Source organism: Amblyomma americanum, chromosome 9 (genome assembly GCF_052857255.1).
Source record: "Amblyomma americanum isolate KBUSLIRL-KWMA chromosome 9, ASM5285725v1, whole genome shotgun sequence".
Classification (NCBI taxonomy): Eukaryota; Metazoa; Arthropoda; class Arachnida; order Ixodida; family Ixodidae; genus Amblyomma; species Amblyomma americanum.
In genome coordinates this window covers 115,940,917-115,965,002 of record NC_135505.1, presented here as the reverse complement: position 1 = coordinate 115,965,002, position 24,086 = coordinate 115,940,917, and the positions used below count along the sequence as shown (strand labels likewise).

The 24,086-nt window shown below is 45.8% G+C and overlaps 1 protein-coding gene across 1 annotated transcript; it reads left to right on the top strand.

Moving 5' to 3' along the window:
* The first annotated feature begins 878 nt into the window (after nucleotides 1-878).
* Nucleotides 879-23,473, top strand: Tmem63 (transmembrane protein 63). Its single transcript, XM_077638517.1, has 21 exons — nucleotides 879-1,037; nucleotides 3,423-3,505; nucleotides 4,021-4,108; nucleotides 4,543-4,580; nucleotides 5,458-5,597; nucleotides 5,950-6,001; nucleotides 6,363-6,474; nucleotides 7,234-7,307; nucleotides 7,802-7,882; nucleotides 10,044-10,170; nucleotides 11,645-11,778; nucleotides 14,620-14,745; nucleotides 15,499-15,643; nucleotides 16,317-16,423; nucleotides 16,504-16,590; nucleotides 16,684-16,740; nucleotides 17,203-17,365; nucleotides 18,471-18,576; nucleotides 20,270-20,437; nucleotides 21,551-21,663; nucleotides 22,689-23,473. The coding sequence occupies exons 1-21, from the start codon at nucleotides 879-881 to the stop codon at nucleotides 22,947-22,949; spliced, it is 2,421 nt and encodes an 806-aa protein (XP_077494643.1). The 3' UTR covers nucleotides 22,950-23,473.
* The last annotated feature ends 613 nt before the right edge of the window (nucleotides 23,474-24,086 follow it).

Here is a 24,086-nt window from a genome sequence, read left to right as displayed (position 1 = left end):
CATTATTTTTCGTTAGTGTTTATTGTTGTTTTGCATTGTCACACTTTTTACTGTATTGCCCCTCCTGCTAGGGCCAGTTTATTGGCCTGCAGTATCAATATCAATAAATAAATAAATAAATAAATAAATAAATAAATAAATAAATAAATAAATTTACTGAAATAACCCAATTGAAAAATGTGTACAGGTTTGAATAGGAGACAAACAGGATTATGGCACATTTCGTTTAACATTATAGGATGAAGCTTCCAAAGCGATTCAGCCTTTGAGTGACTCCTTAGTGGAGGGCTCCGTATAACTTCCATTACCCGTGGTTAATTACCGTGCACTTACATCACACAGTGCATGCAAGTCGTGGGTTCGAGCCCGCCCACTATGGTAGCACTTCGATGGAGGAAAAATGTGAAAATTCCGTGTACTGCGCATTGTTAGTGCCCGTTAAGAACCCCAGGTGGTCGAAATTATCCGGAGCACTCCACTACAGCGTCCCTCATAGACTGAGCCGCTTTGGGACGACCATCCTATAAAGCCAAACCAAATGTGCCGTAATCCTGTTTGCTGACCCGTTCAAACCTGTATACATTTTTCAGTAGGGAAGTCTTTGTTGTCGCTGGGATCCAACGACGACAAGTGCCTGGCATGGCTGGTAGTTTGAGCTACCCCGCCAGCTAGGCGCAGGCAGGCACGTGTCACAGCCCGTTGAGGAAGAAGAAATCGCGTTCCGCACGGGTGGGTCGCCGGCTTGCGCTGCTGGTGCATTTCGAGCGAGCCTCTTCCGGGCTTCGCTTCTATGCCTGATTTTGCTCCCGTTCTTGCAGCTTGGGCGCGATACCCTTTCCCGCAGCGTCGCGAGACGTGGTCTCCAGGACGGCGACAAGATGACCCACAAGCCGTGGCAGAGTGACGAGTTCGTCCTCTTCGAGGAGCGGCAGGCGATCAAGTGCAAGTTCTTCAAGAAGGGCAACTTCACGGTCACGCTGGCCCCCGGCTACCAGGGCATTCCCGAGAACCTCGTCATCAACCTCGTCATGTGGGTGGTGCGTAGGGAAAGGATTTCGCATCATATGCCTTTTCTTTGTCCTCGTGAATCTGAACTTACCGCTTCGCAACACGGTACCATGACACAATAGCGCAGAGACATAAAGCAGCATAGCGACAATGAAGATTTTAAAAGTAGGCCCCGTAACAGCTATTCGTCTTATACACGCTCCGCAACGCTGCTTTGTTCAGCGCTCCGCTGTTGTCACCGTGCGGTACTGTTACTGTGCTGTCCTTTGGCAGTGCTGTTCTGTCAGTTCTGTTTTTACCGTGTGTTGTTTTGTCCTAGTGATGTTTTTCGTGGGCTATTTTGACGCGTGCTGTCTCATCGTGTTTCCTCGCAACAGTAGCAGATTTCCCTGGGATACTAAACGACGAGAAGTCTACGCCGTAATATGTCGTAGGCATAAACACCCCCGTTTGCCTTCTACCTTATAACAATGCTCTTCATGTAGGCCTGGGCCATATAGTTTCCATGTGAGCTGGCGAGTATGTCATCTCACTAGTGTCACTATTATTGTTGGGCTTCCGCTACACCCGCTGCAGTGATTCAGTGCTGCTGCCATTCGGCTGCCGATCATGGCCAAAGTTGCCGTATCGAATCCCAGCAGAGGCAGCCGCACTTCGATGGAAGCTAAATGGTAAAATTCCAGCGTGTCAGCGTGCAATCTCAGCGCACATTAAAGAACCACAGGTGGTCGAAATTTATCCGCGGCCCTCCGCCGTGACGCTTAATTATTCCTACCTTCCTTAGAACATTCGATGCATCCTTCCTTCCTTCGCACGGATTCTGCTCGTACGCCGGCGTTGATGTATAAGACTGGCCTAGCGTTGTCACCATTGTGTTCAACGTGTGGTGTGTGTGGTGATATAGAACATTACCTCTTGTGCTGTACTTTGTACAACGCGGAACGGGCTGTGTTATTCGGACCCCTCAAGAAGGCAGGAGTTCCTCACAGTTCTCTTCAGGACATTGTTTTCCCGCGCGGGAGCCAGTCGAGTAGAAGGGATGCTTCTCGCCTTCTTCTACTTTACCTGCAGGACACGGATTTGGCCTCCACATGGTGACCTCAGGAGTGTCTATTTGGGTTTTTGCGGACAGTGTTTCTGTGATTTCTATTTAAGTGTCGCTACGGTGGAGCAATTGCCGGCAGCAACTGCAAAGCTAATCCCACCGGTAGTTTACAACCACTCAACTCAACTCTTCGTTCACGGCGTGGTTGAATTGTCCGCCGAGAACGAACGACGTGGTTGAATTGTCCGCCGAGAACGTGGTATTCACTGCTCATTTCCTTCCTGCTCAAATGCTCTATGAACATGTTGCTGAGGCGTGCTCTAAGAGAGCCTCACGTGGGAGTGTAATAGAGCTGTCGCTATCTCCTTCACTTTACCGCCTTTGGGGATTGATGCCGCTCTGGCAGCTCTTTCATTAGAATCCGCCCGAACGGAAATCTCTACTGAGCTAAGGGCTATCTGGAGCGCTTGGTACTAATACTGGCATACTGGCATCAAAAAGGGACCGTTTAAATGCTGATCAAATAATTCCTAATAGCTGTGAGAAATGTATAATTAGCTAGTACTTCACGTTATTGTTTGTTAAATCGATTTCAGCAGCCAGTGCTAGTTTCCGAGTTCCGTATTTTATCTTTTTTTTTCTGTGGGCACGAATGCATCTTTACTCAGCGGGCGCTGATAGCACTGAATTCTTGGCGCTGCGTGAAAACCCAGGTTACATATTTGCTAGTGGCAACAAGTCGCTGCCGCTGTCGAAGTGTATGCATTTTTAATAGTGGCTAACTTCTATCCACTGACGATTTCAAGTAGAGTGGTGAGCTGGGCGAGTCGGTACATGATTGCAGAAAGAAAACCAGCGCGAAAGACGAAGACACAGAACAGGAACACAGGACGAGGCTGGACTATCGACTGCATTTATTTCAGAAACGGTCACATTCATACCCTTCAGTACCAAACCACGCATGCGCACACATGACAGATTTACAAGAAAAGGTAGATTGCAGCATCACTGACAAACATCAGGACCACAATCATTGTACGACACGTTACGTTAAGGAGTTCAAAAATCTAATTTATTTATCTAATAGACTAATCGTCGTGTCACTTACACATCGATCTGTTTGTGTAACGATATGGTATGCCTCACGACTTCAAGGTGGCGTAAAATGCTGAAAGGCCCAACCTCTCCAGGGTTTAGCGGTATTTTTCGCAAAAAAAAGTCACCTACATCAATTTACGGGTTTATTCTTTACTGAAGAAACATTGAAACGTACAGATCGTTTCAAAAACACTCTGAAACTTTAGGAATACATGGAATCTAAGAATCTCCTAAGAGGGATCTTTTTTAAGAGGGATTTCTTTATTTTCAGGGCCTGATTACCCTATACAGCGTACTCAATCGAACTGCGAAGAATTACAGCAAGCTGGCCCTACTACACAAGGACGAGCAAAAGTGAGCAACTATGGGCCGTTTCTACCTTAATTTGAATAAGCTGTTGGTTTCCCCTAAGGAACGTTGATAGCAACTGCACCCATTTGTATGCGTAAAAATTTATTGTATGACATTTTTTTGTTGTGTTAATAATAGTCAGACAGCAAAATACGCATATTTTGCTGAGAAATCGCATTTAAAAATGGAAAGATAAGGTTGCAAAGGACTCCGTGATCATAACATTTAATTAAATGGCAGTGTTGCTTAGCCTCAGGGATTCGCGTATTTGTCTTGTCACACCGCAGTTTGCTTGTGAAAACGACCGGAGGCGGCACCACTTACATTTCTTATTTTCTTTATTTCCGTTTCCAAATGGAAGTAGCTTCTCGTTCATCAGAACGCGGCTGTCTATTGGTGCAGGCCAAGTTCAGTTTGTCTTCAGAGTTTTTTAAATCTGTTTCAAATCCCTACTGAAAACAAAATGTGATATTAATTAAATACTTGTTTGTTTTCTTTTTTGCTTCCTTTCGTTTCAGGTGGTCTCAACTTATATATGGGAACAGGACCGATCCACAGGACGACGAGAGTCTTGAGTCCCTAGAGACGGTCATTCGAAATGAAACCGTAAGCGGCGATTTTCTCATATCAAATTTCGCCAGCCCGAGCGGAGAAGTCCTAGCGTCACAGCCCAAAAGCAAATTGAATGGAAACGCTAAATGAAGTGCACTATCATCATATGCTATTTGTTATGCGTAACCTAGCAACATCTAAACGGTTCACTAGAGTAACTAGGCCTTCACATGCGAAACAATATCCAGCGAACTATCAGTGCATTGCCTAGTTTTACGATACTATTGGTACAGGGGATGTTCCATTACCAGCTGTTTTAAGCAGTAAAACAAGGATTGAATAGCCGTTTAGACAAGGTACTGAAATTTCGACCGCAGGTTTGCGTTCAACTTTAGGACAGACCCAAACACTGCGGACGATCATTTTCTTTTTTCGAATACTGTCCTTAGGATTCTGTCATCATGACAAACTCCTCTGTTCTTTTGCAGGGCTTGCTCAGCTGGGTGTGGTCGATTTTCTTGATCAAGTAAGTTCGTCGTCACCTGATCGAGTTTAATAAAGATGTTGTGTTTAGGAGCGCGATGTCAGTTGCAAGTCTGTCGGGGCCGTTGATAGCCTGCATATCCAAAACGGCAACTTGCGGCGTCGAAGAACTATGAAGACACCGGGTGAAACAGCTAAAGCTGGGGAACACTTCGTCTGTTAGAAGTAAAGCCGGTTCGCTACTGGTCGGTGAATTAAGCTGGTCCATCACAAAACTTTAGAAGCGAGCAATGCACTCAATCTGAGCACATAATATACACGCAAGGTGAAAATATCGTTAATAAATTTAAAATACAGGGTTTTTTTATCACCATAAAGCAGATTCTTATGGCAGCCTTTCTATGAAATCAGTTCGCATTTTGAATTTGACGCCTCTGTGCCCCAATGTCCCGCACGTGGACATTTCTGGGACATGTAGTGCTGAATATAGATTACCGTTAGGGCAGTAGAGTGTATTCCAAGAGAAAAGCTTCGCAAGAGACGGTAGAGAGTCAGGTTAGTTGAGATTAGGAAATTTATGGAGACAGGATAGCCGAAGCTGGCGAAAGACAGGACTAACTGGACATCCAGTGGAAGGATCCTTCGGACAGTGGATGTAACTGGTCATATCCAAGACGTGCGCTGCTTATGTTGACAAGAAGAGAGTTAAAGACAACACGAACGGTTAAGCGTAATCCATCAACTGAGGCTTTGTTCCATTCCACTGGAAAAAAGGAAACAAGAGCATGTAACAAAAAAACTTGTAAACGTGTGACTGGTTGGCGAAGACGCTGCTATATGCTGCTACTGATGCTGATTATGATGATGGTGATGATGTCAGTGATGATGCACTCGACTGGGAAAGGGCTTTTCCCTTTCAGGGACCGGCACATCCTGAAGAAGAACGGCCCGGATGCGGTGCAGTACCTGACTTTCCAGCGGCACATTATCGTGCTCGTGCTCATCGTGTGCCTCTGCTGCGTCGGCCTCATCCTGCCCATACACGTCTTCGGGGACATAGGTATATATATGCTGAGCTACCGGTACAGCTCTCACTACGTCACTTCCGCCGAGAGGGAGGGCGGAAACAGGATATTTTTTCTTGTCATGGGAGAGTTAAGCAGTTTATCACAGGTTGATTCTATAGAACTGCTTTAATACACAACAGAACAACAATAACATCAACTTAAAGTTTGGCGACTTGGTTGGACATCCGCATTTTCCGCATCAGCATGATCACTAACATATTTTTGTCTTTTACGGGATCTAGCTAATCCTCCCTCTCAAAATGTGAAATGTAAAATTTCAAAACTATTTCATACGCGCGTATTAGTGTGAGCGCGAAGTCTAACGGAAAAATTTTTCATACGCAGAGGGAGACGCGAGGAAGTTTGTCCACACGACTCTCAACAACATGGATCCCAAGTAAGTTCAAGATTTTATGCCACGATTGGTATTAATTACCTTAAAGCTATTATTACATACTTCGGTGGCTATAACCGAGTAAGAGTTATATTCGATGGTTAAATTCAAACGGAGGTTATCGCTACGTTCTGCTTCGTGGTGTTGTGTTGCATAACGACGCGCTGTCAGGTGATCTGTGTGGCTTGTGCTTGTACTCGTGAGCTTGTTTATATTCTTTCACCAATAAACTATTAGTTAACAGTTAATGCTTGTAGTGCGTATTGTTCTCCATGTTTCCTTTCATTCAGTGGCAGAATGTCAGTCTATATGTGTGCATCGCTAAACAATTGTGAGCTGAGATCTAAATTTTCCACCCTGACAGCGCATCCAGCCTGTGGGTCCACGTAATCCTGAGCTTCCTGTTCCTGCCGCTAGGAGTGCTCTTCATGCGCCACTTCTCGGCCAAGCTCCACATCCGGCCAGAGGAGAGCAGGGTAAGGGTCGCAGTAATATCTCTCACTTCGTTTTGCTTTTGCCAGCAAAGCAAAGTTCTTGAAGTGAAACGTCAACTTTATGAAGTAAGAAACCAGCTGCTTTGAGACTGGAAACGTCGTTCCCGACGTCAGCACGACAGTGATCCCCACGCGCAGCTGCAATGCTGAAAGTGTCTCCAAAATGCTGTCGTTTTACAGCGACAGCTGTTAATTCCACATTCCCAGTTTATACGGCGTCGGTGTCGTTGGCGTAGCACACCGGGTGCAACGCGTATTTTTGTTGATCAGAGTGGGGCTGTAACAACCATGACGTGTATTAGAATGCGTCATGTTGATTAACTACAATACCAATCGCCAACTGGTACGAACATTATGACGTCATGAATCTCTCTCTAGACCTAATGCGAGTGTACCTGCTTTAACGTAACAGAGGTCATGTACCCGTATCCAGTTTTACTACGCATTCCGAAACACATCGGCATTTTGCACCGGCACAGATGTCGCAGGAATTCACGTTACCACAATGGTAAACACAAGGTCAACTTTATTTCTACTACGATAGCTGTGTGACAGACTTTCTCCAGAGCAAGCGGTGCGAGGGCAATAGTATGCACTAAATGAGCTCTTTTTTTTTTTCATCGGAGCGGAATAATTTAGCATGGCGTTAATGCGGTAAGGTTCCAAGCGTCAGCTTTTTTTTTCGGTCAAAGATATTGGCGAAACAATAAGGAAACTAATCACGTATTTTCTTTTTCTCAGGTTGGCAGGACTCTCATGATCGTGGGAGTTCCCCGCAAAAACTGCAACGCCGACATCTTCCGGCAACATTTCAGGTAGCGCTATTCAATACGGACGTCACCACGCCTGATTCTAGAAGCAACATCAAATTTAGTGGCAGTTGATTTTGTGTTTGAATGACTCGCTCACTGACTGTCGACCTCAAGCAGAAGCGCGTTATTCCGTGCTGATGTTATGTACACCACCCCATAGGCTTAGCCGATTTTGTTTTCATGTTAATGTGAAGTAAGTTATTGCTGTGCCAGGTAGGGAGCCATGAATGATATTGCATGTTTTGTTTGGGGGTACTCGGTAACCTAGCCATATCCTGCTCATTCTCGTCGACGCTACCACAACATGTATAACGTCAACTTAAAATTATCATGGCACCATGGGGAGACATAGCGCATACAATACATGATCCCGAATTGGTTTTTACGCTTCCAATCTTAACTAGAGACAGGAAGGTGGTGTAAGCTGACCAGTTCACTTCCTCCGGCTTCATTTGGTTAATTGCTAGGAAATATTGCATGTGTTTGCACGTTTGCAGGGAAGCCTACCCAGAGTGCATCATACAGGACATAAAGTTCGCCTACGACATCCGGGAACTGGTGGTCCTCGACAGCAACAGGTGCTTGTGAAAACTGCCTTCGTGCCTATACGTTATCGCACCTTTACTTCATCTCGTTCCAGCATACGATGAATAGGAGATGAATACAAGTGCTCTAAGGAAAACCCCCGTTCAGTATCCCGATATAAAAGAAAAATAAGATGATGAATATGTATTGCTTCTTTTGCTCCTATGAGTAATGGGAGAGTTCTAGTTTTGTTGCGAAATTTGCGCAACCATAGCATAGCATATTTTTGCTAATTTTGGTCGATGTGCTCCCGAATATACAAAATCGCAGTAAAGGGCTGCTTATGTACGTTGTGAACAGGAACGCGCACGGTAAGCAGGGGCAGATTATAGAAATTTCTAGCATCGCGTAGACACTACAGCGTAGATGTACGAGCATGCCGGTTTAAGGTCGATTCACACGACGGATCGTCAGTCCGCGGCCCGTCCGCGGCCCACGCATCACGTGTTCATTCGTCACTACAAACTGGTCTGCGGTCCGATGCTGCGATATCTTGTTCGGACGCCACTTGTGCATGCGCAGTGGCCCCGTCCTTGCCACTGAGCGTGCGCAAGAGGCGTCCGATAAAAAGTATACGTCTACTCTAGTATGTCTCCGCTATGCTAAAAGCCTCTGTTATAGCCTCTTATGCCTGGCGGGATTCGACACCGCTTGCTTCTGGGGATGCGTGCTTGTTCAAATGAAGTGGTTCTTAACTGAGCTAAAATATAAAGCAGGGTGAGTGGGCTTAACTTCATAGTTTAGATAGAGCGAGAAAAAAATGTAAATGCAAGCCCATTGTCTCGCTGGAGGAAGCGTACCTCACATTAGCGGCTGCTCGTTTCAGAATGTAGTTTTTCCTTCTGCTTTTTTTTTGTTTAGTATAGTAAACTGTTGTGAGTGCGCATCGGCCCGCGTGGAAGTGTTTTCCGTGCATCCTAAGTATACATGACTACTTAACCTAGTCATCCCTGCGCTGATTGATTCGACTACCACGTCTTTAAAGCGACGGACCACATACCAGTCTCTACATTGTTGCATGTCTTCATTCTTACCATAGACACTAATTTTACTTGAACGTTTTTTTATTCTTTCAAATGATGCGTTAGCCAATAGAATACATAGATCACCACGTGGTATTCGCCTGCGACCACTAAATAATTGATAACTAAATTTCTTTTTGATGCTTTTTTTGTTTCGGTTTCATGAACCGAACAATGACCGTGGCATGTCGTTGGGGTTTAATCCACGTGAGCAACAAAAAGCTAAGATATAATCGCTGATACGCAGTTTTGATTCACTACAACACTTGAGCCAGCCTGCTTGAAGAGCTGAATTGACAATAGACAACGTATCAGCAGTTATACATCGCCATTTTTCTTCATGCCACCTCACGTGACCTAAACACCAACTACTCGTCACGAGCATCATTCGGTTGATGAAAACGACACGGAACAACACCAAGAAGTAGTTCAATTATAAATTTAGTGGTCATAGACGAATGCCAATGGGGTGATTCATGTATACTAACATCTACTGCATCATTTGAAAGAATACACGGAAGCAAAAATTTGATGTCTACCCTTTCAAACTTTTTAGACACGTTCTCTATAGACTGTGCATAGACTTCTGTCGATAAAGCTTATAAACAAATCCTAGAGATCAGCCTATAGGCAAAACAAATACTATAGGCAGTCTATAGACGATGTATAGATTTGTGACCATACACTATTAGTACTTTTGAGCCGCCGCGGTGGCTGAGTGGTTACGGCGCTCGGCTGCCGGCCCGAAAGACGCGGGTTCGATCCCGGCCGCGGCGGTCGAATTTCGATGGAGGCGGAATTCTAGAGGCCCGTGTACTGTGCGATGTCAGTGCACGTTAAAGAACCCCAGGTGGTCGAAATTTCCGGAGCCCTTCACTACGGCGTCTCTCATAGCCTGAGTCGCTTTGGGACGTTAAACCCCCATAAACCAAACCAAACTATTAGTACTTTTGTGTATAGACTGTCTATAGACTGTGAATAAACAAAAATAAATATTTATAGGAAGCCAATATAGTCTATAAGAAGTCTACAGGCTTTCTACACACCATTTTTATAAGGGTATACTCCTTCAACCTTTTATAAATTGGACACGCGTGCCTGCTTGAAAAGATGGCGCCCCATCTCTCGGCAGGGAAGTGTCGACGCAGGCCCGCATGTGGTGCGAAAACTACATCAACTCCACGGGAAAGAGGCCCAAGATGCGCCCCTATCAGTTCAGCCGCCTGTGGATCTTCGGAGACGCCTGCGGATGCAAGATGGTGGGTGACGCCTCTCATGTATTAGCGCGGCGTGGCCGTATTCCAAAAGCGAAGCGTCCACACGCTGTGTACGTGTTGTATTGAAGAGTCACGACATTTCGTGCTTGAAAAAAAAAACTGAGAGGTGATCAATGGGATCGATACGGAGAAAATACGAGAACCTTCTCCTCTAATAAGGTGGATTGTTGAGCTATTTGGTGCATGGTCACTTAAAACCGGCAGCAGAGAAGAACCAGACACGAGGAAGTCTCGTCCACATCTGTGCGTTTCTTCCTTGTGTCTCGTTCTTCTCTGCTTTTGGTTTGAAGCGATTCTCCTCAACCTTTGTGCAATAGTTCTGCAGCCTCGAGCACGAGCTGTATCTCTACAACCACTACCGCTACCTGTAACTTCACTAATTAAGCCTCTATTATTGCTAGAACCCAATCGCTATCACCTGTCACTGCAGTGTCCTTGCCAAGTTTCTGTCGCCAGTGTTTCGCTAGAATCGGTGCTTCATTACAGCCGGTATTTCGTTCAAGGCGGTGCTGAAGCAAATAACAGGAGGAGAGCGGGAACTTTCCCAATACGCCACTCGCAACCTCCCACGGTTGGCACCCCGACGCCGACTCCAAGCAGTCGTGGCCCACCTAATGCTCTTGCATTAAAAGGCGAGCTGCAGGCAGGGGATGGGGACTACTTGGGAGAAGCCGGGATATCATCCAATACGATTGTTAGTAATGCCGGCAAGTTATTTCAATATTTATTATTCTTGGGATGAAATGGATACGAATAAAGTCTGAGTTTGCTTGTGTGAGGTCGTGGTAAAGGCGGGAAGAAGTATATAGGGTATTCCAGCTAAGATTTTACACAATTTTTAAAACTAGGCTTTTTGAGATAGAACAGCGCTTTTTTCCGCATAGCATTGTCAGTAGTGCAGCACGTCATAATACGGCTAAGATGTGCTAACTAGCAAGCTGGTTGACTAATACTAAATACCTAACTTTCACCAATTACTTTTAGGCTCCTTAATTATTGATAGGTGTGTAGACCACCGTCGGCGCTGTGACCCAACAAATTTTGGCTATTTCCAAGAGTTATGTTCACTGGAGAGGTTGCTTTGCCTGCAAGCTTCTCGAAAGCCCATGTATTCTGACGCGATGTAGCCAAAATGTATTCGGCCACATTGTCGAGAGTAATCGCTATTTCAAAATTCTTAAAAACTGATATCGATCATTCTTAAGTTGGGCCACACGCGTCAGTATTTTAAGAGCCTAAAAGTAACAGTTAAAAGGTAAACTATTCAATATTAGTTCACCAGCCTGCTAGTTAGCACGTCTTAGCTGTGTTCTGATGGAATACACCACTGAGAATTATGTGCGGAAATAAGCGGTCTTCAGACTCAAAATGTTTATTTTTAAAAATTGTGTAAAGTCTTAGCTGAAACAGCCTTTGTAGTGGTGGTTTATTTATCCCCGAGTCTTCGCTCCCCCAGGTGGACGCCCTGGAGTACTACTCACGCGAGGAGAGCGAGTACCTGCGTGAAGTCGAGAAGGAGCGGGCGCACGCGCTCGAGAAGCCCGTCGGCTTCGTCTTCATCACCTTCGAGACCGAAGACATGGCCATGACGTAAGAGGGCGCACTGGGTCCGCGGGCACAGGCTGGCAGGGAGGTTTTGGTACCACGAACCATCCTTGCAAAGTGCTTCGCAGACGCTAAACACAGGGGAGACAGGATGCGGACAGGATAATGCGAAGAGAGCCAGAACACAAACACATGCGCCACAGAGTCGTGTTTTTGTGTCCGTGTCCCGTGTTCATTCTCTTTAGAGTTGTCCAAAGTGTTTAGACCACGAAAAATTATGAGGTGCACTTAAGTCTCCTTACGTGCGGAAATGCGAAAGCTGTGTGCGGTCCGCCACCTGCACCATCTGCTGGGCTAGCGCCGCACATTGCGAGGGGGTTTTCAGCGGGTGCGGCGTAATGGCGCTACGACCGCACACCAAGCACGGAGGAAATTTACCGGAAACGGAGGAAATTTGTTATTCGCTTGAATGAGACATCTGTAATTAACATGCTCATAATTACTCACGTAGGCATCAATGCATATATGGAAGATACGTTTTTAAGAACTCTGCATTTGTTAGAAGTGCCTTTATTTCCGCTTTAAACGTCGAAGTGTCATGGAGGAGTGACCCAGGATGCGCGTGACAAGGCGGAAAGATGGAAAGGAACAAGCTTATCAATTTTTTCCAGAGCCATCATGAGCAATCTTTTCATTATCAGCAGGGTGTGGTATGTGATGCAGGTGTTGCATTGTGGAAGAATGAACGTACAGAAGCTACATCGAATTTTTGCTGTTTTTGTGTGGGCTGCGCAATGGGAAAGGTGCAGTCGGACGAATTTATTTAGAAAATTTAAGGATAGTGCAGTGGGCCAGGGACACCTTTTCTTGCGGCAGATTGTTGATAGATTTATGTTTCTGCGTGATGTCCGTGATCCGTTTTTGCGCTCCGCGTGCCAAGTAAGTCTCGGGTGTGCGCTGCCTGACTTTGTTGTTTCAATCGAAACCATGTCGGGCGGAATTTTTGGGTACTTCAGAGAAGTTGTCGCAAGTGTGCGGTTTCTCTCAACGAGGTTCTCCAACGAATATTTATCTACAGTGAACAAGAAGACGCTGTATAAGGATTTATGTGAAGTTTTTCTGCTGGAACCGATGTACAGGGCCTTGTACAGTGGAGGCCCTGGAAGGAATGTGTTGAAGAGGGTAAAGAGAATGCACGTCGAGCCAGGGGTTAAAACTTTCTTTTTCAAGCTGCACACTGGAACGTTATCAGTCAAAATGTTTTTACAGGATAAGGGATTATTTGTTCCGTGGGGTCCTAACTGCCTTATCTATATATAATTGGTTTTTGGGGAAAGGAAATGGCGCAGTATCTGTCTCATATATCTTTGGACACCTGAACCGCGCCGTAAGGGAAGGGATAAAGGAGGGAGTGAAAGAAAGGAAGAATAGGTGCCGTAGTGGAGGGCTCCGGAATAATTTCGACCACCTGGGGATCTTTTACGTGCACTGACATCGCACAGTACACGGGCGCCTTAGCGTTTTTCCTCCATATAAACGCAGCCGCCGCGGTCGGGTGCGAACCCGGGAACTCCGGATCAGTAGTCGAGCGCCCTAACCACTGAGCCACCGCGGCGGGGGTGCCTTATCTGCAAGCAACCAGAAAAGATATATCACGTTTTTCTGCATTGTTGGGAAGGGGTTTACTTTTGGGACGTACTCCAAAGGACGATAAAGAAAAAATTTCCACTTCACCCCCATGGAATACGGTATCTGTCGATTGATAACGAAGATAGAGTACCATTTTATTTAATAATGCTAATGGGCCTCCACAGTATTTGGCGCTCGCGAATGGCAGGATATCACTGTGATCCCGACGCACGGCCAGCACGAATTTATTTTCGTGAAACTGTGCATCGGTTTGTTGAGAGGTTCAGAGATGATGGCGATGTTTCCGAGTGGTTGTCAAGGGTGGAGCCTTTGATGTCCCTAAAAGAATTTTAATGTGACAAAGCCAGCCCTTGGCAGGCTGACTGCATCAATAGCATGTGTTCATTGTGTCCTGCAATTTTGTTTTAGTCGTTCTTGTGCAATGCCAAAGCCAGGCAATAAAGAAAAAAAGGTGTCATGGCGGAGTGGCGGTGTCGCCGACTCGCACGCCCGCAGCCGAGGTTCGATTCTCACCTGAAGCCTAATTTTCTTCTCTTAGCCCAATTTTATTTTCTTATTTTAATTACTGTACAAGAGCGGTCACTTGGGCACATCCTTTCTCTACAACTTCCTCCCAAGCCACTCACGAGCCAAAAAAGGCTTTTGCCTCGATGTCACACCAAATTGCCTGCTAGCAAAAGTCGTTGCTAGTCAACAATGAAGCATGTCACGAAGGCCGTGTGTGTTAATAACAGTGCATACAAACGACAGTATGCAGCCCATACTCAAGGCATATGTCTTATAATTCAATATTTCTGGGGAAAACAATCTAGCTAATTTTTTTGTGCTTATGCATACATCCGAATTTCCCCGAGAGGACCAACGATCAGTTCTAACGACACCGATAAGCTTATCTGATAGCAGAGGTCAAAGAAATCACGTAAAGAACATCCTTCGGTCAACTCATGTTTCTCCTTTGCGGCGATACATAGGTGGATACTTTATCCGGAATAAATGTAGTTGGCATCGTGACATACTTTTAGCGACAATTCCTGCGGTTACCTGTTTGTTAGTGGGGATGTTATTCAGATCGGCTGTTGAGTCTGCGCACTTGAGATAGCGGCTGCATTGTCATGCGACACAAGTAGGTGTAACCACTGTATCAACGTCAGTTGCCACTTTCTTGAACGGTGGAGAGGTGGGCAGCTGTTGGGCCGAAAAGGATAGGAAATATTCCTCTTTTCCACCACTTCCTAGGGTCTTCAAAGACTACCGAACGCAGTGCCAGTGTTACGCCACCACGCCTGCCTCCAGCGTGAGCAAAGAACTCAAGTCCCACTCCTGGAAGGTCGTCTTTGCGCCGCCTCCCAGCGACATCTTTTGGTAAGGGCGGCGATTAGCGAGAGTATTAGACATACTCACAGGCAAGGGCAGCTCTTACTGCATTTAGCCGCCGGTCTTAGTCATGAGTTCACAGAAGGATTCATATCGCTAACGCAGGGTTCCCTTCTTCCGTTTACTTTTTATTTTTGTCCAGCCCAACTTTCAAAACCAACGTTTTCAAGGCGCACGATTCAGCACAGCTCATGCGTCATCACATGTCTTCTTTTTGCATCGATACCTTGTTTCCGCAGTTGCAAGCGGCGTTTGAATGAAATCAAATAAAGTTCTGCTTATTAGTTTAATGGTTCTGCAGGCTTATATGAAGCGAGCTATGGAAATAAAAATGATAGATGTGACGTTGAGAGATCAGAAGCAGGAGAAGTGGGTGAGGGAACAAACGCGTGTTAATGACATCCTAGTAGAAATCAAGAGGAAGAAATGGGCTTTGGCAGGGCATGTAATACGAAGGTTAACTGAGTGGATTCCAAGAGAAAGCATGCGTTGCAGAGGGCGGCAGTTGGTTAGGTGGGCGGATGACATTAAGAAGTTTGAGGGCATATGGTGGCCGCAGCTTGCAAAGGACAGGGCTAATTGGAGAGACATTGGAAAGGTTTTGCCCTGCAGTGGGCGTAGTCAGTCTGATGATGATGACCATGATGATGATGCGGGCTTCTTCAGCAGTGGTACCATATACGTCTAGCGTGACATCACAGCAAAATGGCTTTGACTATAGTTACGATTCCTGACTTGCAGGGAGAACCTGTCCATTGGCAAGTGGGCCTGGTACATCCGCTCCTTCTTCATCAACTTCGTGCTCTTCCTCATCCTCTTCTTCCTGACGACTCCCTTCATCATCGTCTCCAACCTGGAGCACATATTCCCCTCGGCTGAACATCTCGTAAGTCTCCTTCTTCGCTTCAGCTTTGTCAACCACAAAACACGAAAGTGCTCAAGTTGCTTCGACAGTGCCTTGCTAGACGAAAAACCTTTCTTTGTTCTCTGTAGTGATTTGACGCTCTCACAGCGGAACACGGAATACAAAAACGAAAAATTCAAAATGCCAAATAGAGACACGAAAGCATACTTGCCAGAACTACAGCTACGGATAAATTACGAGCACCTGGCGTTTTTTCACGCTATGAAAATGTCAGCGCACGGTCAAAAGTTCTAGCAGTGTGTCGCGGTTAGAAACCAAGCACGCTAACTTGTGGACATTAGTAGATTGCCATAACCAGTGACAAATACTGTGGGCACTAAATACGCAGCGCAGCTGAATCGTTTCCTCCTTTCGACTCTCTCCTTATACTAGAGCAGGCCTGCTTGGTACATTGACACGCATTGCATAAATAGGGGGTGAAATTATGCCAATGCCCTAAGCAATTCAGAATTAATGCCGAATGTTTATTTAATCTATCGTGTAACCTATAATGAAACAGACGTACTTCTAGTGTCCTTTTCACAAATGTGATCCCGTCAGCTGTGATACTCAAAACAAGGAGTTACCGAATCGAGCAGTGCATGTAGTTGCATGGTTTTATTGATGCACCACTAACAACTTCTGTACTTTTCAGAACCCTTTCCTGTCAAAGTTCTTGCCGACCATGATGCTGTGGCTTGTAGCTGCGGCCATGCCTGCAATGGTCACAATGTCCGACGTTTTCATAGCCCACTGGACCAGGTAATACTCAAGCACTTGACTCTTTAAAAACAAGTTTTTTGTCTTTGTATAGCCTACAGAGCATCGGATGGCTTTTGCAGGTCATCAAGGAACCACTGGGTCATGAGGAAAATCTTTATATTCCTTCTGTTTATGGTTCTCATACTGCCATCCCTTGGTCTTCCGAGGTAGGCTGTGAAACTGCAAGCCTGGGCAGAGTCCAGTCTAGTACGTTCTGCGGGAGCTGATCTTTAAACAACTTTGTTTTTTTTTCTAATTAGCGCCGAAGTGCTGGTTTCCTGGGTTCTCAAGCCAACCAACGAGACCCACTTGTGGAAGTAAGTGCGCAGTAGCGGCTTAATCTTCAACTCCTATTGCTACGCTTATTTCGGTTCCGCTGAGCACTGTGAATAACTTTCAAACTGAGCCAGCACTAATCTTAACGCTAGCCGCAGCTCTCACATGCATGGTCGCCATAACTGGTGAAAAAAATTTAACTTAAGGCTATTTCAACCTGCTTCATAGTTTGAACATTTTAGCTGTTACCTACAACTGCCGCCGAGAAATTGTAGTTACTTTCACAAGTGCTGAACACGTGGAAGTCCACTTAATTTTGCTCGCAGCGACGCTATCACTGTTGTACGCATTTAATTTTAGTTCACCGGTTTCTTCGTCTTGCACATCTGCGTGTTTCATGCCTCTATTAGCAGCACCACCACTAGGCCATCCTGCGCCCTCATAGTCACGTCGTGCGCCTGCAAATTATAGCCAGGCGTTTTCTTACGTGCGGTCTCCGACAGGTGTCTCTACCTACCGGACAGCGGCGCCTTCTTCATAAACTACGTCGTGACGTCGTCCTTCGTGGGCACCACCATGGAGCTCATCCGCTTCCCGCAGCTCTGCCTCTTCATCCTGTACACGTTCATGTCACGCTCCAAGGCCGAGACCTTCGCAGTGCAGCGCGTGAGCAGGAGAGATGATGCCACTCAACTTAAAACGCGACCAACTCCTTATGAGTCGTATAAAGATGTTGGGAGTCAAGTCGGAGTAGGACCGAGGGAGCAGGACACGGGGTCAGGAACTCGAACAGATTTTACGCACAAAACTTGGATGACGGAGAATTTCAGCTGTCGTCAAAGTGTATCACTTTTCTGCACTCTTAGAAAAAGGGTGGAATACAAACATCTGGCTAGTAACTGGTTGTCACATATGTTACTACCCTGTCAGTGAATGCAGTAAGTAACGGGAAGGCTAGTAATGGCTGCTACCTAGTCGCTAACTGCAGTTAGTAATGGGAAGCATATTTGCGGCACTTGGTCTAAACCGCAGTCGTATATTGCGCTTACACAGTACTTTCGGCGAGCTTTCTGCAGTGATCAGTTTAAGATCTCCATCACATGATAAAACCACAAGCGACCCATAGATAAAGAATGATATACGTTTGTTCCGCCAATCTTATCTTAAAGAAGCTATTTTTTAATATTTAGCAGGAATATCTGCGAAATTTTCTGTGCAGAATACCGGGCCATTTAAAGCTATATAGCAGAGGCGTGTTTCTCTTTAGCTCTGTGTCAGAGTTTTCTGATGCTCCTTTACTTTTTTGCATGTTTATGCGCGCTTGTTACGGTAAGGTTGTGGATGTGCGTGTTTACTATAGCCACGGAAACAGCATTTCGTGCTATTAAAGAGCCAATAACGGAGGGAAATGTCACCGGGGATGATAAAGGGAGGCCATCTGCGAACGAGTTCACCCAGTCTTCTCAGGTCACCCGACCAACTTTAGTTCTGTTGGTGTGAGCTGCATTGTTCAGAGCCCCTCGCATTTGGTCCTGTCGTGACCTCGCAACTGCCGCTGGCTGCCAGTGAAGCGACATTATTTTTCCCAGACGGCACATGTAGGTACGATGAATATCCCCCGGACGTCTTTTTCTGAAGGTTCGAATGTCCGATGGAGATCTGCGTACGTCCGTCATACATACTACGGACATTCTGTGGACTCAAGTTTATAGTTCCGTAGCGCTTAAGCCGTGCATAACTTTATCACTCATAAACTACCACGCCCATGCAGGCATCGCTGTTCGAGTTCCACTTCGGCGTCCACTACGCCTGGTACCTCCTGATATTCGCAATTACCATGATCTACAGCCTCTCGTGTCCCCTCATCGTGCCCTTCGGTAAGAGCTGCAGAGCTAGCACTCTATGTGCGTGCATTTACCCACAGATTTATGGCAGCGCATTTAAGCCTAATTGCCCTTCACTTGTGGAACCATCAATGGTTTTTTAATGTGGAGTAAAACCAGTGTACGAACGTTTTAGTGCGAAAGCAGTGTACTTAACACTATTCCAACCAAAAATCTTGAATGAAACCTCGGAGTAAATCGAGTAAGCTCGGCTTAGTTCGGAGTAGCATCGCACAAGCTGCAGCCAATGGGAGGAAGCTCTGGTAAGTTCGGAGGAGCGTCGCGCCAGCTGTAGCCTATGAGAGGGTGCCCTTGAGGGAGACCTTGCCACCTTCAAGGTCCCTTTCTTTCGCACATTTTGAAGAAAGGGGTGTCAAGCGCGTCTACTCGGTTAATTGGGTTAAAACCCTACCACATTTTTGCATTACGTCTCCATCGCAGTGCGGCCCTTTAACCGGGAATCGAACGATTATCCATTGAGCCATCGAGGTGGACTTTGAGTACCTTTTATATACTTTTGCAAACTGGAATGAAAACTTCGTGTGTTCTTTTCATATTGTTCGCGTCCTAAACATCTCAGACGTTTGTTCTTTACAGCCTGTGTACGATGCTTATACACTTTCGACATCCATGTTCAAGTCTGCTGGGCGAAGTTTACAAAGGATTCCGTGCCTCGTTTTCACTGCGCGAAAGATAAAGTTTGCGGAACTGATACGAGTTTAGACTCTATACTTAGTCTCACAATTTGGAGTGGAAGATATGAGCGGAAGGTACGAGCGCGTTGCGAAGGCTTTTAAACCTGTATAGTATAGTATAGTATAGTATAGTATAGTATAGTATAGTATAGTATAGTATCGTATCGTATCGTATAGTATAGTATAGTATAGTATAGTATAGTATAGTATAGTATAGTATAGTATAGTATAGTATAGTATAGTATCGTATCGTATAGTATAGTATAGTATAGTATAGTATAGTATAGTACAGTACAGTACAGTATAGTATAGTACAGTACAGTATAGTATAGTATAGCATGGTATAGTATAGTATACTGCAGTAGAGTATAGTACTGCATATTATAGCGTGGTACAGTATAGTATAGTATAGTATAGTATAGTATAGTATAGTATAGTATAGTATAGTATAGTATAGTATAGTATAGTATAGTATAGTATAGTATAGTATAGTATAGCATAGAACAGTCGTCCACACACCTGCCTAGAGGGCTCGAACTCCGTGCCGTCTGCTCTCCGCAGCGCGCAGAGCGACGTCCAGCGGCAGCGCCTGCTTCGAGATAGCTCATGTCTGTTGCTCAGACTACAGTACACTGTACTCAGACGACACTCAAAGATGCATAATCTCGAACAAGGCGCTGCCGCCAGACGTCGCTCTGCTCGCCACGGAGCGCAGACGGCCCGGAGTTCGAGCCGTCTAGGCAGGTGTGTGGACGACTGTACAGTAATAGTGTAGCATAGTGTAGCATGGTACAGCCTAGTATAGTGTTGCGAGTACAGTATAGCATAGTAGAGTAGAGTGTAGTATAGTACAGCATATAGTATAGTACTATAGTATATACTGAGGGTTATATGAAGAGCCAAAACTACGCCACGTAATTTACCGATTAGAGAGTATTTGAGCCCCAACAGCCGTCCACGGTAGTTACACTTCAGTGGGGCCTTTTCCACAGGCCTGGTCTACCTCTGCTTCAAACACAGCGTGGACCGCTACAACATCTACTTTGTCTACACCCCGTCCAAGACGAACAAGTATATCCACGCGACGGCCATCGACTTCGTCATTGGCTCCCTGATCCTGCTCCAGTTTACTCTCGCAATCTTCTTTTACCTCAGAACGGGTGAGCGTCTGAATCGGGCACTGCGGTTACCCGCCCTCAGAAGTTGCTGGTAGAAGTTGCTGTTAATAATAATAATTGGTTTTGGGGGAAAGGAAATGGCGCAGTATCTGTCTCATATATCGTTGGACACCTGAACCGCACCGTAAGGGAAGGGATAAAGGAGGGAGTGAAATAGAGGAAGAGAGAGGTGCCGTAGTGGAGGGCTCCGGAATAATTTCGACCACCTGGGGATCTTTAACGTGCACTGACATCGCACAGCACACGGGCGCCTTAGCGTTTTTCCTCCATAAAAACGCAGCCGCCGCGATCGGGTTCGAACCCGGGAACTCCGGATCAGTAGTCGAGCGCCCTAACCACTGAGCCACCGCGGCGGATTAAGTTGCTGTTGCTGCTTACAGATTGGGTATGCATAAATATTTGCTGCTTACAGATTGGGTTTGCATAAGTTTTTGCGTTGAAACGCCCTGAAAAGTCATTTAAGGATGATGCAGCGTCTTCATTTCATAAGCTTTCATTCTTTTCGCGGCACTCCTAGTCAGCTGAGAGGCACTGAAGCTGGCCCGGACCGGTGTATCGATGCAGGCAACATTGAACACAACGTGTAGGAGGGAGAAGTTGTAGCAACGCCGCACAGTCTGCGTAAAGATTCGCGAAAATCTTGCTTTACCGGCTTCTGTATCCACCGAAGCACTCTACGACATAACAGTCCCCTCGCATCACTCAATGGCACTTCAAAAACATGCGTAAAACCAACGTAGTGCGAAAAAAAATAACACTGAAAAGGAATCACAAGAATCCTTATTTCTGCTCTTTTAGTCATTTAAACAGGAACTTGGTGGTTGATTAAGGTATTGTTTCAACATTACGTGGATTATAGACGTACTTGCTGTTGGGCTAGTTCGTTCTTCCTAAGGTTGAATGGCGCAAAGGAACAAACACAGGAAGACACAGAAACAGAAAGATAGCCTACTTAATAGGCGCTTTTTCTGTCTCTGTGTATTCCTGTGTTCGTTCCCTTGCACCATTCAACTTTAGGATCATACACATCAAACTAATGGATCAGCTGGCTGATAAAATTAACCCTGCGTTCAATCTTCTTTTTTCGTTTTGCAGGCAACAGCAATGTGACTGTAGCGACCTGTATAATAGCCCTAATGTCCTTCCTTATGTTCCTCGGCCAAGCCATGATGAAATGCTTTCGAGACTTTGGGCCGATAAAATACGCGGTAAGTAGGTTTCCACTAAAGCGAGCGGAATTATGATCTTCTACGTCTACAGCCGTTATGTATGCAGGCTAATGATCTGCGGTCTCCTCAAAACATTTTCCTTTATTTTCTAAACGAATTCAATGCGTTATGTGTATCATAACATGCCCTAGATCCGTCTCTGGTTCGATTGCTCCCGTAAATCCATGCCTTTTAATGCGATACAGTTAGAAGCCCCATGGCGCCAAAAGTCGTTATGCGTAAAATTCGCCAGTTAGCTAGAGAGAAGTGGCGTCACCAGATACGAGCATTCACATTGGCTGGAGGAAAGTGATGTCACGAGACCAGAACATTTTAATTGGCTATTGGCTATAGAGAGGTGACGTCACTAAACAGGAAATGACGCCCTTTCGGTAAAGGCGTCAACAGCTGCTAATGCTGCAGTATAGTGTTAACACACAATGGATTTACGTGCCCCTGTGAATGTTTTGGTCCAGCTGTAATTTACCACTACATTAGGAACTTCAGGTTTCCAAGCTACAGGAGCAAACGCAGATTCAGCTTGGTAACACACTGCCGGGAATCTTTGCAGTGTTTGTTCATTCTTCAAAGCTGCCAGCACGCCCCTTTATCGCTTTGTTTGCGATGCAAGATAGGCCAGATTTATCTCGATTGATCGCATCCAGGCCTAGCTGATTCTACGTTCTTCCAGAATGTTCTAGTAACTTTTCACACTTTATCTCGAAAGTTCGCTATCAGCTTTAAATAGAGCACGGCTGACAGCAGCGAGCATTCTGTTCGACGACCGCCGAGCAAGCTTGTTGCTACGCCGCCGCCGAGTGATTCAGTCCATTGTGGGAGCAAGTCAGCCCAAATAAAGAGTTCTGTTTAGACGTAATTTTCGCAACATTTCTGCTCTCCTGACTGCAGTCACCACTTCGTGACAATACTAACTTGAACTTCGTGTATAGCACAGTATTGGGCGAGTTAAAAATTCGTATTGCAGAGAAAAAAAAATTTTCCGACGTCATTTTTTTACCACGCAGGCCGCCAAGCGCAAGACCTATGGCACCTGGCCCAGCCCGCGCAAGTTGTCGACAGTCACTGTGGCGCCCAAGCCGGCGATCAAGAAAAAGCCCCAGCGGCACACATACGTCGGACCTTCGGCTGCCGAAGGCGGGGCTGTTGCGTGTGGTTCGGCCGTGCCAGAGACCACCGTGGCCATTGTCGACACTAGGGCGGAGCCTGTCGACGTCAACGCACCCTCACCCAGCGGTTCAGCGAACGTAGAACCAACGAACCACTGAGCGACCGAGCGTGTATGCCCTCGTGGGCCGGACAACAATTTCGAAATTGTAGCTACGAAACCCTCTTAACTGTCAACCTTATGTTATAGACGATTATCGTGTGTTCTATACGTCCTATGTATGTCGGCCGTGCATACCTTTTGTGATTACTTTCAATGACCCTGCTGGAACGTTGGACACAACGTCGCCACTAAATATGTTGAGACAGTCAAGACGCCTGTCTTTTCAGTGAACCGTTATTGCGTATACGTCTTTTATGCCCTATGTATGTATAGTTAACGCTTTTTGACCGTTCACAGTGTGTTTCCTAGCTACCATAGAAGCCATGTTCGCAGAATATGTCGACAATCCGCAAGGGCCAGTGTGTCCTTTCATCAATCCTTTAATCGCCCAGTTTCTATACCGCAACCAACAAGAAAGGCTCCTGGTTGTGAGATGTCCGCACTCTTCGCATGTTGTTTGCTGTGGACACGCGCGCACCCACCTGGACATGAAGTGTGTGGTCTGCGGCCAAGACCTGCTTAGATGTGTGTGTGTCAGAAATGTGCGTGTGTACTTCGCTTGCAATGCTTTTTTTTGCAAAATAAGCCAGCTATACTAATGACTATCGTTTAAACTTTGTGAGCCGCCTGCGACGGTGCCTAGTGCGAAAGTTGGCATTGCTTTTTATTCTTAGCGAAATGAGTTGAATAGCGAATTTAGCAATCTCTACGACGTCAGCAAATGCAGTGTGTTGTCGAGACCGATTTATTTAGACTGCCGCCTCATTAAAACACCGCTTTACTTAGAGCCCGCTGAAAACAGTTTCATCTGGAATAATGTGCGCACTCTGTGAAGTGTTTTAATACGTGTACATGATCATCAATGTTCTGTCTGTTAAATTACTTATGATGCAATCATTGCCTTCTTTAAGGGTCATACCTTGCGCGAGTACATTGCACCAGGATGACCTGGTGAGTTAAGTGCAGACAATCTGAAAAGTATAAAATATACTACCGCCAGTCATCTCAGGAGTGCATCCTTTTAATCAGCACGACGCGGGCTCAGGAATAGTCTTCCTTTAATAGATCTAAAATCTCGAAATTAGCAAAGGTTCAAGGCTGACATCCATCGTAATTTTCTCAAGGGCCCAGCACC

Coding starts and splice junctions, on each gene's coding strand:
- Tmem63 (XM_077638517.1), top strand. CDS start 879: ATGACCCACAAGCCGTGGCAGAGTGACGAGTTCGTCCTCTTCGAGGAG. Junction 10,171..11,644: donor ACGCCTGCGGATGCAAGATG/GTGGGTGACGCC, acceptor TCGCTCCCCCAG/GTGGACGCCCTGGAGTACTA. Junction 16,591..16,683: donor CCATCCCTTGGTCTTCCGAG/GTAGGCTGTGAA, acceptor TTTTCTAATTAG/CGCCGAAGTGCTGGTTTCCT.